This window comes from Thamnophis sirtalis, unplaced genomic scaffold (assembly GCF_051295495.1).
Source record: "Thamnophis sirtalis isolate CommonGarterSnake01/CBP01778 unplaced genomic scaffold, rThaSir2_p1.2 scaffold_6, whole genome shotgun sequence".
Taxonomy (NCBI): domain Eukaryota; kingdom Metazoa; phylum Chordata; class Lepidosauria; order Squamata; family Natricidae; genus Thamnophis; species Thamnophis sirtalis.
The window spans coordinates 93,396,850-93,416,182 of record NW_028261386.1 but is presented as its reverse complement, the minus strand read 5'-3'; the positions used below and the strand labels follow the sequence as shown (position 1 = coordinate 93,416,182).

At 42.7% G+C, this 19,333-nt stretch overlaps 1 protein-coding gene across 5 annotated transcripts in view; it reads left to right on the top strand.

Moving 5' to 3' along the window:
- The window catches only part of LOC106550461 (protein phosphatase EYA4), a 143,807-nt gene extending 128,551 nt beyond the window's left edge, over positions 1-15,256 (top strand). For 3 of the 5 annotated variants that reach the window (XM_087718463.1, XM_014068379.2, XM_087718460.1), the window contains 4 exons: positions 6,041-6,155; positions 7,716-7,837; positions 8,887-8,987; positions 11,214-15,256. In XM_087718463.1, coding sequence (XP_087574589.1) covers positions 6,041-6,155; positions 7,716-7,837; positions 8,887-8,987; positions 11,214-11,294 — 419 coding nt within the window. In that variant the 3' untranslated portion in view covers positions 11,295-15,256. Of the gene's footprint in view, positions 1-6,040; positions 6,156-7,715; positions 7,838-8,746; positions 8,848-8,886; positions 8,988-11,213 lie in introns of all 5 variants that reach the window. The other 2 variants (XM_014068381.2, XM_087718461.1) reach the window with 1 other exon arrangement.
- Positions 15,257-19,333: the final 4,077 nt, after the last annotated feature.

Sequence of the window (19,333 nt, the reverse complement as noted above, 5' to 3'; positions counted from 1 at the left end):
GCATCCATCTTCATCGTTGGAAGTTTTTAAGAAGAGACTGGATAGCCACTTGTCTCAAATTGTATAGTCTCCTACTTGAGTAGGAGGTTGGACTAGAAGACCTCCAAGATCCCCTCCAGCTCTATTCTGATTGAAGTTTGGACCTTAAATTGCAGGTTTCTTGAGCTCCCCTTGCATTAGTTAACTTAGATGACAAATAGTCACTTTAGCTTTTCATCTCAAGTTAAAACGGTCCTCTGTGCCTTTGAAGAGAATCTTCCTAGACAAATTGGTCTGGTATAGTTTTCTCACTGATGTTGTAGCTTTGTATATTCTGGATTTTCATTACAGATATATCTCATTTAATGACTGCTTTGTACAGTGATCTTTTGCAGTTTAAGTCAATGAAGAAAAACTAATTTTATGACTAATCATTGTACATATGACCTTCACAGGTCTGTAAAGCACAGGAAAGCTGAAGTAAGATCATAAGTCACAGTTTCATTTAGTAACAATTTTATTTGATTTGCCAGACCCAATTGTAGTTGCTAGATAAGAACTTCTCGTATATATGGAGTAGCATTCAAAAGCATTCTTCAAATGCAATCCAATGTAAATAATATTTTAGATGTCACTTACAGTGGGGGGGTGCCAATTTTTTTACTACTGGTTCAGGCACGTGCGCCCTTGCACGCACAGAAGTCTCCAGCTGGGTGGGCAGAGCCTCCTACCACCGCTACTACTGGTTCACCCAATCCGGGCCAAACCAAGAGCAACCCATCTCTGGTCACTTATATGTTATGCATATTATAACCCAGCCAGGGCTCAAGACTAAGCACAGATCCCAACCTATGGGGTTGTGAAAGATAAAATCCACATATCCTTAAGGAATTATTTTTTGATACGAGGAGGCGCTGAGGTAATTTCAAGGAACGTTTATTAACAGGAACACTACAACTGACAGTTCAGAACGCGCGTGCTGGACAGCGCCACCTGACAGCTGTTTATACGAATAGCTGTCAGGCGGTCGGCCAATGGGAGAGCCGCGATTCTCCTGCCGGCAGCCAGCCGTGCCTGGACCAATTGGGTTCTTGCGAGGCGTGGCTTGGCTGCCGGCTGCGTCAGGAGGACACAACACCCCTTCCCCCCAGAAGGCGCATGCGTAGTCGTCCAGATACTTTGGTCGACTACGCAGGCGCTAGGATCGCCTCAGTTTGGGTGTGGTCACCGAAGACGACGGACGTGGAGGAGGAGTCCTGCTGGAGAGGTGGAGCGGAATCGGAGGCCCAGGCCCTAGCCTCGCGCCAGAGTTTGAAGGCAAGTTTGCGGTCACGGTGGTCGTTGGTGGAGGGTCGCCTGGTGGATTGCGCATTGGTGTTTGCAGTTGCGGTTGGAGGCCAGAGTTGCACATTGGTGGTTGCGGTTGCGGTTGGAGGCCAGAGTTGGGCGGAGCAGCCAGAGCGGTGAGGCCCTGTGGTCCGGGCAGCTGGGCGGTTGCACGGCAGCACAACTGGTCTACATGGCGCTGCCAAACTCGTCCATCGCCAAGTTGGACCCTGTAGGAACAGGGCCTCATTAGTTCTTGTATCACGGCCGGCACCCACTTTGGTTCGCCCAAGTAATTCTGGGCGTATACCTCCTCCCCCACTAGGAAAGCCCTTGGGGCGGCTGAGAGGGATACAGACAGGGGGAGAAGTGGGGATGTAGCTGGTCCAGGGTAGTGCGGAGGCAGCGGCCCATGAGAATTTTGGCAGGGGACTTGCCGGGGGTGGAGCAGGGGGTGGAGTGTTGGGCTTGGAGGTAGGTACAGAGGCGGGCTGGCCAGGGCAAGTGGCTGAGCCGGGCCAGGCTTTCCTTGGCAGAGCGAACAGCGCACTCAGCTATTCCATTGCTGGCGGGATGGTAGGGAGCTGAGGCATGGCAAGCCCCCAGGCTGGCCAGGTAGAGGCGGAATTCGGCAGAGGCAAATTGGGCACCGTTGTCGGTCACCAATGTATCCGGGAGGCCGTGGGTTGAGAGAAGGCACTCTAGGACATGGATGGTGGTGGCAGAGGTTAAAGAGTGCATTTGGATAACTTCTACCCACTTAGAAAGGGCGTCCACTACAAGGAGGAAGGAGCGGGGTTTCCCATTCCCGAGGAGGAGAAGTGGGTGGGGCAGGCCGGACAGCCTGGCAGGGTGGGCACCATTGCACCCAGCCAGCAATGTCGGCGTCCATGGAGAGCCACCAGACATATCCGCGGCCCAGGACCTTCATGCGGACAATGCCTGGATGACCCTCGTGGAGCCAATGCAGGACCAGCTGGTGCAGGGCAGGCGGCCCGACCACCTGGGAGCTCCAAAGGAGGCATCCCTGGAGGATGGAGAGTTCGGTGCGGCAGCGAAGGAAAGGCAGGAACTCGGGAGCCCGAGAATCCGCCATCCAGCCCCGGCAAACAGTGTCCAAGATGCAGCAAAGGAGGGGATCGGTGGAGGTTGCCCGGACGATGTCAGACGCGGAGAGTGGCAGCTCCAGGTCATTTACGAGGAAGACGCCAGAGGCCACGGAGGGGTCAGGGTCAGAAAGCGGGGTGGGCAGCGGACACCTGCTTAAGGCGTCGGCGGGGCCCATATGCTTACCCATCTGGTAGTGCAGCCGGTAAGAATAAACAGAGAGAAACTTGGACCATCTGGACATGCGGGGCGAGAGAATGGGGGGGTGGCGCGATCCCCTGCCAGGATGCCAAGAAGGGGCTTATGGTCCATGAGGAGGGTGAACGGGCGGCCGTAGAGGTAATGATGAAACCTCTTCACCCCAGAGGCCACCAGAGCCTCCTTGTCCAGGTGGCTGTAATTCCTTTCAGCCCTGGACAAGGTGCGCGAGTAGAAGGCGATGGGTGCTTCAGAGCCATCAGGGAAAGAGTGGCTCAAGACAGTACCCACGCCATAAGGGGAGGCGTCACAGGCTAGAAGGAGAGGTAAGTGCTCATCGTACTGCACGAGCACGGGGGCTGCTGTCAAAAGGTGTTTGACAGCCGTGAGCGCATGCGCCTCGTGGCTGGTCCAGGCCCAGGGGGCGGAGGAATCCAATAAGCGGTGGAGGGGCTTCGCCACCAAAGCCTTGTGCGGTATAAAGGTGGCGTAGAAGTTTAACAGCCCCAAAAAAGCTTGTAGCTCTGCCTTGTTAGATGGGGTGGGAGCGTTGGTGATGGCCTCAACCTTGGCGGGAGAGGGGTGGATGCCACGGGTATCCACGCAGAACCCCAGAAAGTCGACGGAGGGAACCCCAAGGTGACATTTGGAGCGCTTCAGGTGGAGACATGAGGCGCGGAAATGGGAGAGGACAGTCCAGAGGGTGGAGATGAGTCCTGATTGGTCCAGAGCAGCAATCAGGATGTCATCAAAGTATGGCATCACGCCAGGGATGCCATGGAGTAGGCGCTCCATGAGTCCCTGGAAAAGGCCGGGGGCGACGCTGATGCCAAATTGCAGGTGCTTGCATCAGAACGCCCCCCTGTGCGGGACGATGGTCTGGGCAGTGGCAGTGGCGTCGTCCACTGGCAGCTGCTGATACGCTTGGACCAGGTCGAATTTGGCAAAAATCTTGCCCTGGCCCAAGGAATGCAGCACATGCTGGACGACGGGCACTGGGTAGGGGTGGGCCTGCAGCGCCTTGTTGACTGTGGTCTTGTAGTCGGCGCAGACCCTCAGGGATCCGTCCGACTTCAAGGGCAGGATGATAGGAGTCTCCCAAGGGACATGATCCACGGGTTCTAGAGATGAGCTTATCCAGCTCTGCGTCGACTTTAGCCCGCAGCGCCAACGGCACTCTGTGGGCTTTTAGACGAATGGGGGCCACCAGGGGATCTAGGTTTAGGGAGATGGGAGTGCCATTATAACAGCCCAGGGACTCGCTGAACACATCAGCGAACTCTGAAACCAACAGGTCAAGATCAGAGGCCAGCCTGAGGGAATTAACACCAGCAATGGACAAGCCGAAGGCTCGGAACCAGTCCAGCCCCAGGAGAGAGGTCAAGGAATTTCTGCCCAGGGTGAGGGGCAAGGGACCGTGGAACCGCCCATACTGGACCGGCAACATGAGGCACCCAAGGACAGGAATGGAAGTCCCCTGAAAGTCCCAGAGGTGGCAAGGGGCAGAAGAAAGTCGTTCCCGCTTGAAGCAGGGGAAGAGTTTTTTAAGCGTGTCCCATGAGATGATGAATCTCAAGGAGCCGGTGTCGAGCTCCATGTTGCACGGGCGGGCGGCGAGCAAGACGCAGAGGTGCATCTTACCCCGGCCCCCTGAAGCAGTCGAAGCGGAGTCTATCAGCCATTCAGATGCAAGCCCCTCGGGCTCTGAGACGGCGTAGCACCGGGAAGAAGAAGAAGGCACAGAGGCAGGATGGCAGCCGGCAGGAGCTCTGGCAGGCCACGGCGTCGAAGCAGGGGAGCGGCACACGGCGGCGATGTGGCCCTTCTTGCCTCATTGGCAGCAGAGCACGGCCAGGAATCGGCAGGAGGAACGCGGATGGCGGCCGCCGCAACTGAGACAGGCCCCAGCGTCTTTGAACGAAAGGGACTGGAATTGATCGACAGAGAGGTCGAAGTCTGACCGAGGCTCGTCATGGGTCACTTGGCAATGGATGGAAGAAGGAGGAAGAGAAACTGTGACCAGGGGAGGTAACCGGCAAAGATCCGACATGGACTGGCCGGCCATCTCATACGCCCGAGCTTCGTTGACGGCGATCTTCATAGACAGCTCCGAGCGTGACAGGATGTGGCGGTGGAGGTTCAAGTCTTGGAGGCCATAGATAAATTGCTCCAAGAGAGCATCGTCTAAATCGAGGAATTCGCAGTCCATGGCGGTGGTGCGAAGAGCCGCCATATACTGAGCGATGGACTGGCCCTCCCGCTGGATGCAGCGATTGAAATGTTGTTGCCTGGCATAGCGGGAGGGAGCCGGTTCATAGTGAACCTTGAGGTGGGACAGGAGAACATCGAAAGGAATGGCGTGCGACAGTGAAGGAGCAGAGAGGGCACGGGCGGTGGCAAACATCTCCGCCCCGCAATAGTGGAGAAAAACTCCCTTCTTGCACCCCTCAGGAAGGTCAGTGAGCCCGTGGGCTTGAAGGAAGACTTCGAATCTCTCCAGGAAGGCATCCCAACTCTCAGCCTCAGGACGGAAAGGCAAGAAAGAAGAAGTGGCGGCAATGGCCGGGACGTGCACTGGGTCAACGTCGCTCATCCTCGTCACCAGGTTTTTTATACGGGGAGGCGCTGAGGAAATTTCAAAGAACGTTTATTAACAGGAACACTACAACTGCTACCACCCTTTCCATATGTCCTGAGATATTAATCTTTGGTTTTAATTTGTGTATCCCAAAGGTGCTTTTTCAAATGGCAACTTGACTTTCTTTGTTTTTTTTTTAGACATTTTTTTTTAGACATTTTATTGACATTTATAGGCCGCCCTTTTCCCTAAGGGGACTCAGGGCGGCTTACATTTCATAGGAGGGGAGTGTAAGACAGGACACAAAAGAAATGTGAATAAAGAAAAAAAATAACCAATAAAACACAACATTCATTCAACATTCGGGCGGGGCGAGATTAAGGTCTTATCCCCAGGCCTGACGGGATAGCCAGATCTTGAGGGCTGTGCGAAAGGTCTGGACGGTGGTGAGGGTGCGAATCTCCACGGGGAGATCGTTCCAAAGCGTTTTTCCTTGAAGATGTGTCTCTTCTCATCCAAGAAGTTTCTTCAGTTCTTAATTTATTTATGTTTTAATGTAGATACATTTTATGACTATAAACCACATAGAGTACCTGAAACAAAATAACCTTTAATGCATATTATAAGTAACTTGGAAGTAGTAATATGCACTGGAGACAAATTTCGTGTATGTTCAATCACACTTGGCAATAAAGCTGTTCTATTCTGCTCTGCGCTGCTCACTTTTACATTCACAAGCAAATGGATTGAAATATTTTTGTAGAGAAATATGTTATCGGTCTAAATTAACATGGGACTATAATTCTTGTTAAACAGAATGCACTTTTAAGAACTTTTTTCTTTATGAATCAGGACTTCTTGGCCCTGCAAAAAGAGATGCATGGCTACAGTTAAGAGCAGAGATTGAAGCTCTCACTGACTCCTGGCTGACCAATGCACTTAAATCATTATCAATTATTAGTACAAGGTGAGTACAAACTCATTTTTTTAAAAAAAATATATTATATTACACAATTACACTGCAGGAAAACAATATCAAAGGCAAGAGCAGATAACAAGATACTTATAGGCATTCATTTTCCTGCAGATATGTTCTTCATGCATTTTTTGGCATTTTTTATTTTTGTTTTAATCAAAAATAAATGGATGGTAAAATGCTAGCAGCTAGTATTAGCTTTATTAACAGGAATGCATCCAGGACCCTTAGACATTCTTAGAAAATAAAAATAGAATATTTTTAATATTTTAATAGAATAGTAGAAGCATGGCTGCTCCTTGAAAATTGATTAGAGTGGTTAGAGAAGTGATGAGTGTTTACTGACTCACTACACTCAACATCAAAGGCATTTGGTAAGACTAATATTCCAAAGGCATCCCCTGGCCAACAGAATACAGTGGGACCTCAGGTCGCGAGTGGTTCTGACCACGACCAAATCGGGTGCTGACCAAAAAATCTGCTAAAAGTTTCACTCTGTTCACAAACACATCCTCGGGTGGCGATCAAACACAGCCACCGTGGCAGGGAAAATCTCTTTCAGTGCCTTTTTTTGTGTGTGTCCGGGCATGTGCAGTCACTCTTGCTTCCAGTCACAACCAAATCAGGTGCCATCCGAAGTCCTGGAACAGATTACGGTCGTGACCTGAGGTCGCACTGTATCCACCTATCCCTCATATAATGCAAAGTGATATTGTAAATAGGAGATTAGGCATTGAGGTAGTCTCCAACCTATATAAGAGATAGGTGGGTATTTGTTCAATGGCACTGAACAAATGGTGGTGACAACTATTTCTCAGAGTTCCAACCATCTCAGCACCCGACCAAATATGTGATTATGACCAGAAGCTTGGCAAGGTAATAATATTTCTAACTGGTTGCAGTGCCTGATGATCACATGATTAATATTTGCAACCTTCCCTATTGCTTCCCTATGAAGTCATTTGGGAAGACAGCAAGAAAGGTCACACATCTTTGGGATACGTTTCCCCTACCTGCCTGCTTTCTCCCAATCCCTCTGCACTTGTGCCATGCCTCTCACAGACTTCCTCATGCACTTTCCATGACTTGCATGGAATGACCTACAGCATTGGGGCCCCCTCCCGACTGCATCACTTAGCAATGGAAATTCTGGTCTCAGAATTTTGCTGCAGTAAGTCAAGGACTACTGTACAGGAAACTGCTCTACAAAAAGCCAGGCTATTCGCCCATCCAGCTATCATATTCTATAAATTGTATAGCCTGTAAAATTATGTTGATTTCTTTGTAAGTTCAAAAAGTGATAAATAAAAATGTTATCTGAGACAAAAAGGCTATTTTTCCATTCATAAAGTAATTCATATTCTGTGAATTTAGAAACTCAGTTAAAGGTGTATGATGATCTATGGATCATCATAACCATGAAATTTTCAACGTACAGAATATTGCAATATTTATTATTATTGCAGTACTAATTGAAGTAGTAATTGATGGCTGATCTGTAGGTAATTTGTTTTATCATTATGCAGATATATACTCTGTCTTTCTTTATAGGAGTAACTGTGTAAATGTCTTGGTAACAACAACTCAACTTGTACCGGCTCTAGCAAAAGTGCTTCTGTATAGTTTAGGAGGTGTTTTTCCTATTGAAAATATTTACAGTGCAACTAAAATAGGTATGTATCTCAATTCTTTTCAATTTACATAATTTACTGATAGTTTCCAAACATCTTCTAATCTACTAATGTAATTTCAGCTCAGTTAACAAATGTCTTCACTTGTAAGAATTGTATGTAAAAACTATATATAAAGAGGTAGACAAGTAGAGTGAGATTCCTAGTTACCCCTCCCCCCCTCTCCCCCCCCTCTCTCTCTCTCACACACACACACACACACACACACACACTTTTGGATGTACCAACCTCACTATTATCATTTGTTATGTTATTCAAGCATTTGAAAGAGGTACTTTACAAACATGTATTCTCATTAAAATAGGCTCTCTTTTTTGCAAGGCACAACTGTTTCTGAAGCAAAGTGACTGCATGCTTGAATGGCTTTCAAAGCAACTGTATACAGCTGCTTTGATGATTTGAAGAGATTTGTTTTGTTCATACACCTGCATATTGTGGTACACCTTTTTAAAAATGCTTTGCATGCTTCATTGACTCACAACATCCTTATTCAGGAAAATTGACCTCCTCCCAGGATGGAAAATGTATTGAACTTCAAAATGTTGAACTTTGAAAATAAAAAGGGCTACTCTAAGAAAACAAGTGCAGCTTTTGAGATACCAAGATTGCAAGAGAACAGACAACATGATTGTTTATGTCCAGAGGAAGAAACAAATTACATGCTTTATTAGGGTCCTAGCAGGATACCTTGCATGTTGTCTTAATATACCAAATATTAGCTTTCCTAAGTTTCCATTGAATTGTGGCAGAAAATAAATTTAAAAGTCACCGATCTTATTCGTAAGGCTTGTTTGTGATCATTTGTTTTGTATATGTGTCCCTTAGACTTTTTAGAGATCACTGTGATATTTCTTTTTTGAGGGCTCAAATAAATAGTGCATTATTTTTCAGGAAAAGAAAGCTGTTTTGAGCGTATAGTGTCCAGGTTTGGCACTAACATAACTTATGTTGTGATTGGAGATGGCCGAGATGAAGAGCATGCAGCTAACCAGGTAACTTCTCTCTGAACACTTATCTCATTTATCTTCCAGGAAAAGAAAGTTGCTTTGAACGAATAATGCAAAGGTTTGGCAGAAAAGTAGTATATGTTGTAATTGGGGATGGTGTAGAAGAAGAACAGGCAGCCAAAAAGGTAATTTGTTTCATGAAATGTTGGTGTGTTCTATAGATATTTACGCAAGCTTATTTTGTTTGCATTTTTGTTAGTATGGCACATTTGTCAAATTATTTCATATGCCACGATCATAAGAAGTAAGATATAATCAAATCATTTGGATTCAAGCACAGGCTTTATGAGGATGGGCAAGATATGGAAATTGAATAAAATATATGCTGATTATACCGTAGATCTTTTTAAAAAAAATAATAACTCTAAGCAAATTAAACATATTGCGTGGATTTGCAAGGCTCAGAAAAGTGTATTTTGTGTCATATAATCGAAAAAGCACATTGATCTTCTTACAAATCTGAAGGGAATAATATGCAAAAAGCTACTAATTTCAGAGTGTAAGCTATAAATATATTTTAAGAAATTGATTATAATTTGAATTGATTTCATTCTCGAGACAGACACAGCTGTATCTATTCCTCATTTACCTTTAGAGAGCTGTGATTATTCCTGGGGGCTGGGGGGGGGCAAAATTGAGAAAAAAACAGGCCTTTTTTACTCATTTCTGCCCTCCCCAGCCCCCAGAAGCTCTCTGAAAGCCTTCTACAGGCTCTGCACAGCCATTTTGGTGAAGAGGAAGGAGCTTCTGGAGGCAAAAAATGCTGTATTCAGTGTATAAGGCGCACCCAGATTTTCAGCCTCTTTTTTTTGAGGGAAAAAGGAGCATCTTATACTCCAAAAAATACAGTATTTTATTATTAAAGTAATTTATGATCATATAAGTGCCTAATATATGAACATTGTCCTTAAAGAAATCTAGCAGGAAATCTGCTGTACTTCAACACATTTCATACTTCAGAATAAATATAAGCAAAGTGGAGAAAACATATAGATTCAGATATACTGCATCTAGAGCAAGGGTGCCCAGCCTTTTGGCTTGCCTGAGCCATACAGAATGAAGAGGATGTGTCTTGGATCCCATATAAAATATATAATATAGTTAATGTACATCAATCTCATAATAATGTTAAAAGTAGGCAATCTTATGGTTCCAAATGGTTGCCTTATAGATGCAATACAGTGTTAAGAATATCTGGTAGCCTATTCAGGAAACTGGGTGATTGATTATCTTAGAGTTGGCATGCTTCCTTCTAACTTTACCTGTTGTGTGCATGAACATTTGTAGATTTTTTTTAAAAAGAAGGCAATTTTTTCAAATAGATCTGCAGTCAGTAAAAATAAAGTTATTAAGCTTTATTAACAGACATACTCATGAACTTTTGCAGTGTTTTTAATTGCAGAAAGGGTATATTCCTCATAAGAGATTGCTTTCCTAAATTCACTGGCTGATACTTGGTAATCATTGTAGAAGTTCTGAATATTGAATAATATAACTTAAGTGACTATGTTGCTTTCAAGGAAAGTTTCATACATGACAGCAATTTAATTCCATATATAACAAATACAGGGGTTGGGGGTTGTATCGCCTATATAGACAGAAGTATAGGTTCAATTTGGGGTATATTCTGGTAATCATTGCTCAGAGAGAAATGAGCTGTATTGTAAAAGTTAAGCTGAAAGCAAGCATTAGAATTAAATGTGTTCATTTGCCTACTTATTCTCAAGTATTGTACTTTCTGAAGAAATCAGAGGGCATGATAGTTGTAAATTAAAACTAAGCACAGTGATCCAGTAAAAGTCATTAATATTTTATATTAATGGATTCCCCCTGTAGTATACAAAATATATTTTGTAATGAAGATTATTACATACTTGATTGCTACTAAATTTACTTCTTTGAAATATAAACAATATTATTCTTAACATAGGCTTGGTAAATAAAGTTGGAGTAACATGTTGGTGTAGTAGTTAAGGCATCAAGCTAGAAAGTGGGAGACTTTGAATTCTAATCCCCCATCTTAAGCACAAAGCCCAGCTGTGTGACCTTGGGCCAGTCATTTTCTCTCAGCCTCTCAGAAACTACAAGTTTCTCGCAAAAACTACAAGGACTGATCTAGACAATCTCAGAAACAGATACAATTGAATAAAAAAACAAAGTTGAATTTATTAAGGTACTTATGAACCTTTTTGTATATTTTTTCAGATCTATTTGGACATTTGCTTTGTTTTATGTTTTTGTCTGTGTCCTACTAAGGATAATCATAATATATAAAAGAAAATATGTGATGGGCATGATAGATATATTGTTTATTCTTCTTGCTTTCTCTCTCTCCCACCTAACTAATGCAGCATAACATGCCTTTCTGGAGAATATCTAGCCACTCCGACCTCCTGGCTCTACACCAAGCGTTGGAATTAGAGTATTTGTAACTGTTCTTTTTTTATACATATTTCAAAGTACATTGATTTTTTTTTTTTACTTTGGATATGGTGACTCTGGCTTTCCACATATTATCGTCTTAAAAAGAAAGCAATACATGGATTCCATTGCAAAGAATTCAGATCACTGAATGGAGACACACGTTTTAATACGACATAAGGATTCTCTACATGGTCTTATATATTCAACATTTTGATGATTAAAAAACTAGAAAAATGGTTGCTGGTACACACCAAATGAGTCCTAGCCAGAGTGAACAAGGTTTGCAATAGACAAGAAGAAGAATGAATGCATTTTGTGAATGACAAGGGTGGTATTCAACAACATTCCTCACAATGGGATATATTCTCAGCACGGAGGTTTGAATCGAACTTTAGGCTACCTACCTGACCCAGAGAATTGGGATGCACTTGGACTATACAATGGCAGTCCTATCTCAGTCCGTAATAGGTGTAAATTATTAATGAAAATAATTTACTGTGACATTAGCAACTGACTTTGGAAGTGGATGCAATTTATTATATTGTTTTGTTTTGTTTTTGGAGGTGTGTGGGAAGGGGGTAAATAATAATAATTGTCTCTTTTATAAACTTGGCAGACAGAATGTGCATAATGATGTGTTGTGCCTTAAATGACAAGATCTTGTTTGTGTGTTACAGTGTAACATTGGTTTAAAATTATGTAGATAAAAGGATAAATCTTTGTGATAATTTTTGACATGACCAAATTTCAAATTCAACTAATCAGTACTGCATAAAAGCAGTTTAAGTGTTTGTTGCAGTAAGAGAAAAAATATATATAACTGAAAGTTAGCGTTTTTATTTAAATTCTTAATAATTCCACTGATTGTATGGAAATATTTTTTTAAAAAAATGTCAAAAGGTTGGAATATTCGGTATTTTGAGAAAATAGTTAACATGACAAATTATTTGACAATTTTTCCTTAATTTTTGCGTTTAAAAAAAATTATACACATGGATAACTTGTGCTGCAATGAGTTTAATTTATAGTATATGTGTAAAAAAAAAACTAGCAGGCTACTTTTACCTATTGACCTGATATCAAATTACAATGTAGTATATTTAACATTCAATATGGTAGATATAAGCATGGCTGAATGTGGTCCAATGAAAGTTTAAGTAAAAGAAAACAGCTAAATCAAAAAACAAAAGGATTTGCTTGATATTTGTGCAACAAAAAATACAGTATACCAGGGGTGTGAAACTCAGTTTCATTGAGGGGCGCATCAGGACTCTGGTTGACCTTGGGGGGCTGGGTGGGGCCAACTGGGTGTGCATGGTCACGATGCCACTCCCTAAACTGCTGGCATGTTTCCTCTTCGCATTGAGTAGACTGGACCAAAGCTATGCTGGTCTGATCTTTCCTCTTTGCATTGGATAGACCAGAACAGCCCCATGAGTCGTATCCGACTACATTGTGAGCTGGATCCAACCCGCAGGCCTTGAGTTTGACACCCCTGCAGTAGACAAACAAAAAGATTACTAGATGGACAATAATATTTTTCTAACATTGTCAAGTAAAGACAAATGTAATCCATAAATTGCCCATTATATGGTCCAGTCAAAAAAGATCCTTTCAGTTAATGAGTTTCTACCAGGACTTAAGTCCATCATAACTGATTTTGTAGCTGTAGGTCAGCATGAATCTCAGTGGAATGCTCTGTTCCTCTCTGGTTAGTTTTTCGTATGCATATTAACTATGCTTACATTTATTTGCAGCAATTGTTTTTCTAACATTGCACTATATTATGGGTTCTCGAATAAATTGGTTTAATTCATACAATATATGAAGTCAAAATCAAACAATTATTTGAATGTGTAGATTCAGCCTTGCATATTATTTTGATCTTGTGTTTGCATAATAATAGAGTACAAGTCATTTGTTACAAAAGAGGTGGGCAGCATGTGCTATCCTGTCTGTGGCAACACCCCACCCACTTTAGAATCTCCCCTCCCCAAGAATTTAAATAAGCTGTGATTTTGATGTGGACAACAAGAGTACTTTTGTTCCTTCTAACTTTTAAGGACTTCTAACATGAGATGGATGGGTGCTGTAATTCCACTCTGTTTATTTTAATGCTCTATTTCACAGGTAGTCCTTGATTTATAACAATTCATTTGGTGACCATTGAAAGTTACAGTGACACTGAAAAAAGTGACTTATGACTGTTTTTCACACTTAATGACTGTTGCAGCATTCCCATGATCGCATGATCAAAACTCAGATGCTTGACAAATGACTCATTTATGACAGTTGCAGTATCCTGGGATCGTGAGCCCCTTTTGCAACCTTTTGATAAGAAAAGTCAGTGAGGAAGCCAGATTCACTTAATGACCATGTTACTACCTTAACTGCAGTGATTCACTTAACAACTGTGGCAAGAAAGGTCATAAAATGTGGCAATACTCACTTAACAAATGTATCAGCAACAGAAATTGTGGGCTCTTGTGGGTCATAAGTCGAGGACTACCTGTACTGCTTTTATTTTTAAAGTCCATTTTGTAATATTTTCCTCTTAACTGCCTTGTACACCTTTCTTAGGGCCAGATTCTTTCCTGTCTAGTTGCCACAGGTTGTTCATTTCAGTTCAATGATTCTGTGATTTTTCTAGTGATGTATAATTTAAGACTTGTAAGGTAAGCCTTGTGGGAGGGGAGGAAAGGAATGAGACTGGATAGTTTTTAAGAACAGGGTAGCAGCCTCTTGATGTAATTAATGGCTGTTGCAGTTATGCTTTGCACATGTGGCTGAAGGGCAGTTACCAGTTGACACAAAGAATGAGCTTCCCAATTAATGAGCTGTGGTAGCAAATCAAGGTAAAAAAACACGACCACAAGAGTTTAAAAAATCTGAAACACCTTGAGTATAGATAAGAAAATGAAGGAAGGTAAAACTGAGAATTGGCCCTTTGTTACCACATTTTTCTGTAACTATTTGTGTGATGGGACAGTGGCTCTCTATAGTATACAGATAGTTCTTATTTACCAATTACAACTGGTAGCAGCTCTGACTCTAAGCAGTTTGGTTGTAGAGTGAAACATCAGGTGATTGCTCCCAACTTAACAAATTAACTGTGGTCATTAAGCAAGTCCCCACAACCATTACATGTGACGACTGTGATTTTCAGCTATCAGCCAGCTTCCCCAATGATTTGTTAAAAACCAGCTGTGAAAGCCACAAATAGTGATCACATGACTGTTGCAAATGTACACCTGTTGCCAAGTGCCCAAATTGCACTCTAGTAACGGTGGGAATGCTGCAACAGCGCAAATATGAAGAACAAGTCATAAATCTCTTTTCGCAAGCTGTCATAATGTTGAGCAGTCACTGCAATGAGCTGGTAAGCTAGCTCTACCTGTACCATTATTATTGGCTGAGTGAAAATCCTTGCAAAATTTAGAGACTTAATAATGGAAAAACACAGGTGCCATTTTTGCTTTACAGAATGCAAAATGCACAGGAATGAAATGTTAAAAAAATAGGTAAAATCCTTTGGTGAGTACTAAGATTAAGATACTTAACATTTACATCTTGGGAATGCACAAAATAATAGTCTTTAGATATGAATTGGTCTACAATATGAATAAAAAACCTATTAGTTGAAGTGAATTTCTTTTCTGTGCTATCCTCTGTGTTAATAAAATTCATTCTAGTTTAAAAGAGCTTACAGATGGTGTTTCTCACAATTTCAGTTGTGATTATTTTTAACGCAGCAAACATTTTACTTTTTCACGCTTGTTTTAAAATTGTTTTATTTGGCCAAAGGCCCTCTGAAAATTATTGTATCAACTTGTCAATATAGAAACGTTTTTGTCATCTTTGGATATTTAGAAATAAATAGGTTAAAAATGTCCATAAAATATTCATAAAGTCTGCAAGCCATCCAACCAATTTTATACTTGTCAGATATTTTAGTTACTTAAGGTGAAAATTCATATCCCAGGTCTTGGATTATAATAAAAAAATACCTATGAATCATTGAATAATGTATATTTTTAATGTAGTTAAACTTCTTACAAAGGTGTTCCTCAATAGTTTCAAGATATTCGATAAAAATATAAATGGAAGTTGTTTTATCAAAATGACAGAATGACACTATTATACAGTACAAGTTTATTTGGCAATGATGTAGAGTTGAGATATTGCAATGTTTTCAATTGATACAATCACCTTTGTTTATTTTGCTTTACATTTGAGTTTGCTAAACGTTGCTCCATTATTATTGTATCCATTAATGTTTTGAAAAAAAATGAAATCCCATGCATAATAACAAGGATCAGAATTGCCTATATATATAAAATTTGGACTGCCATTGGTATTTTTATAGCTTTTTATCTCACATCTACCTATGTGCATATGCACATATACACAATGTTTGTTAAATAGTTGTGCACTTAAAACAATATATTCTGAAGATTGCAATTGCTGTACCAATTTGAACAGAAATGGCACTTAAGTATGAAGCACTTTAAATATAGGGCTTGAGATAGAGGAACAGCACAATTTAGTTTAGGAGAAGTACAAAGTAATAATGGATAGAGGTTTCAAATCAATAAACTACTATAGTGAAATGGAAAAATAAAGTAAGTAGACAGTTTTCTGCATTTTTCCACACAGTGTCTTCCTTTAAGACTTAATATGTCCTCCTTTCTCCCGTTTTCATTAGCCTTTGGCATAGTGCATCAGCTGCTGTGACAGACTTATCCATGGCTTTCAATTGTCTGCCTCCAGTTGTGGGGAGAGAATTTTTTTTTGTTCCCGTACAAATCAATTTTAATAGTTGGGGGTTTTTTAGTCATACTTTCTAAATAATGGTAGCAATTGGAGCAGATTTAAAGTAAAATGTGTTGGCAAATTCTCTTAGTAGGATAACATCTTAATTAGGACCAACTCAAATATTATAAACCAAACATAAATTTAAAAAGTTGCAATTCAAAATTTGCTCTTCAAATAGGTTGTGCAACAGAACCCAATCTAAATCTTTTTGTATGTTGAAAAATATGGGGCTGTGTCCATTTAAATTTTAGATGTGACTTTCATTTTGGATTGCAGGGAGAAGGGTTGGAGCCACGTTTAAATGCTTGAATCAATGCAGTATTTAGTACTTTAGTGTAAAACATAATTGACATGAGCCAATATTGCATTTGAATGCCCAGCAATAGCAGCCTTATGGAACTTTTAAAGCCAAGGACCTGTGTAATGTAAATCATGATTTTGTCTAGGGATTATTATTTAAGAAATTGTAAATTAATATTGAAAGCTTGTACAAAATGTGTATATCTTTAGTATTTCTCAATAAATACATGTGGAAATATTGTCATTTTCTGCACAATCATAGTACTCCTGTATCCTTGATGTTTTTAGAATTATTTTTTTTTAGAATTTTATTAGTATTTGTAGGCCGCCCTTTTCCCTGAGGGGACTCAGGGCGGCTCACACAAAACCGGGAAGGGGGAATACAGACATTAAAATAGAAACATATAATAAAATAGTAAACAACATACATTCATCATTCGGGAGGGGTAACTATCCTTATCCCCAGGCCTGACGGGTGAGCCAGTTCTTCAAGGCTATGCGGAAGGCTTGGACGGTGGAGAGGGTACGAATCTCCACGGGGAGCTCGTTCCAAAGGGTCGGGGCTACTGCTGAGAAGGCCCTCCTCCTTGTAGTTGCCAGCCGACACTGGCTGGCCGATGGGATACGGAGGAGGCCTAATCTATGGGATCTTATCGGTCGCAGGGATGTAATTGGCAGAAGGCGGTCTCTCAAGTATCCAGATCCACTGCCATGTAGGGCTTTATGGGTGATTAATAGCACCTTGAAGCGCATCCGGAGATCGACAGGTAGCCAGTGCAGCTCGCGGAGGATAGGTGTTATGCGGGTGAATCGGGGTGCACCCGCAATCACTCGCGCGGCTGCGTTCTGCACTAGCTGAAGTCGCCGGATGCTCCTCAAGGGCAGCCCCATGTAGAGCACATTGCAGTATTCCAGCCTAGAGGTCACAAGGGCCCGAGTGACTGTTGTGAGAGCCTCCCGATTCAGGTAGGGTCGCAACTGGCGCACCAGGCGAACCTGGGCGAATGCCCCCCTGGTCACAGCCGTTAAGTGGTGGTCAAATGACAGCTGTGGATCCAGGAGGACTCCCAAGTTGCGAACCCTCTCTGAGGGGTATAAAATTTGACCCCCCAGCCTGAGTGGTGGAATATTAGCCAAATCTTTGGGAGGAAAACACAACAGCCACTCGGTCTTTTCTGGGTTGAGCACAAGCTTGTTAACCCTCATCCAGTCCATAACGGCCTCAAGGCCCCGGCTCATCACGTCTACCGCTTCATTGAGTTGGCACGGGGCGGACAGATACAATTGAGTATCGTCCGCATATTGATGGTATCTAATCCCGTGCCTGCGGATGATCTCTCCCAGCGGTTTCATGTAGATGTTGAATAGTAGGGGGGATAAGACCGAGCCCTGAGGCACCCCATAATTTAGGGGCCTAGGGGACGATCTCTGCCCCCCCACTAACACCGACTGTGACCTGTCCGAGAGGTAGGAGGAGAACCACCGTAGCACGGTGCCTCCCACTCCCACCTCCCGCAGTCGTCGCAGAAGGATACCATGGTCGATGGTATCGAAAGCCGCTGAGAGGTCAAGGAGGACCAGGATGGAGGAATGTCCTTCATCTCTGGCTCTCCAGAGATCATCCATCAATGCGACCAAAGCGGTTTCTGTGCTGTAACCGGGCCTGAAGCCTGACTGGAAGGGGTCTAGATAGTTTGCTTCTTCCAAGGACCGTTGGAGCTGGAAGGCCACCACCTTCTCAACAACCTTCCCCAAGAAGGGAAGGTTGGAGACTGGACGATAGCTATTAAGAACAGCTGGATCCAAGGATGGTTTCTTCAGGAGGGGTCTCACCACCGCCGCTTTCAGTGTGGCGGGGAAGTTCCCCTCCCGAAGGGAGGCGGTTACAACCGCCTGGATCCAGCCTCGTGTCACCTCACTGCAGTTAGTAACCAGCCATGAGGGACACGGATCCAGGACACAGGTGGAGGTACTTACAGCTCTCATGTTCTTTTTTGAAATGTTGTGTTTTGCAATGCACTGTAAAAACAAAAAGTTACAAAAAGTAGTACCTCAAATATAGTCATTCCCTAAATGAAAAGCCTTGTTGAGCAGCTGTTCAAGCCAGAAATAATATCCTAGTCCTGTCCTTTTTCTGATTTGAACAATTAACCCTTGGAAAAGGATTTTGTGCATCCCATTCTCCACTTTTAGAATATATATTCAAGACTTAATTTCATGTGTTTTCTATCAAAATAAGATCCTTGGGTAGATGACTATTTTGCACAATCGATTGCTCTAAGATTTTCTCTTCATATTAAAAATTTGCAGTCGATTTTCCTTTCTCCTATACACTTAAGACATTTGTTTTCTGAGCATTCAGGATCTATCAGCACATTTACTATCAATATGTTTTATTGAAAAGCATAGGCTCCTGTATGCTGACTGGGGCTTACAGCCCAAGGGAGGAGTAGGATTTGGGCTTGAGGGAGGTCAAAATAATGGCAATAAGATTAGAGCAGGGGTGTCAAACTCAAGGCCAGGTGTAGTGAGATCTGGCCTGCAGGGCCATCCTGGTCTACACAATGCGAAGAGGAAAGATCAGCCCAGTGTGGTTTCAGGCCAGTCTACCCAGTGTGAAGAAAGATCAGGCCAGCGTGGCTTTGGCCCAGTCTACCCATTGTAAAGAGGAAACATGCCTGCAGTTTGGGGAATGGGGTCAATACCTAGCCAGTCGGCCACCACCCCTCCCCCCAAGGTCAACCACAGCCCTGATGCAGCCCTCAGTGAAATTGAGTTCGACACCCCTGGATTAGAGAAAGAAGCTTCTAAAAGAACCGTATAAAACAATTTCAGATTTTTAAAAAAGCTTGTGCAAATAAAATCTTATTATTTGGATTGCTATAGCTTTCTTTCTCACGTGTGCCTGTGCACACGTGCACACAGTAGTTGG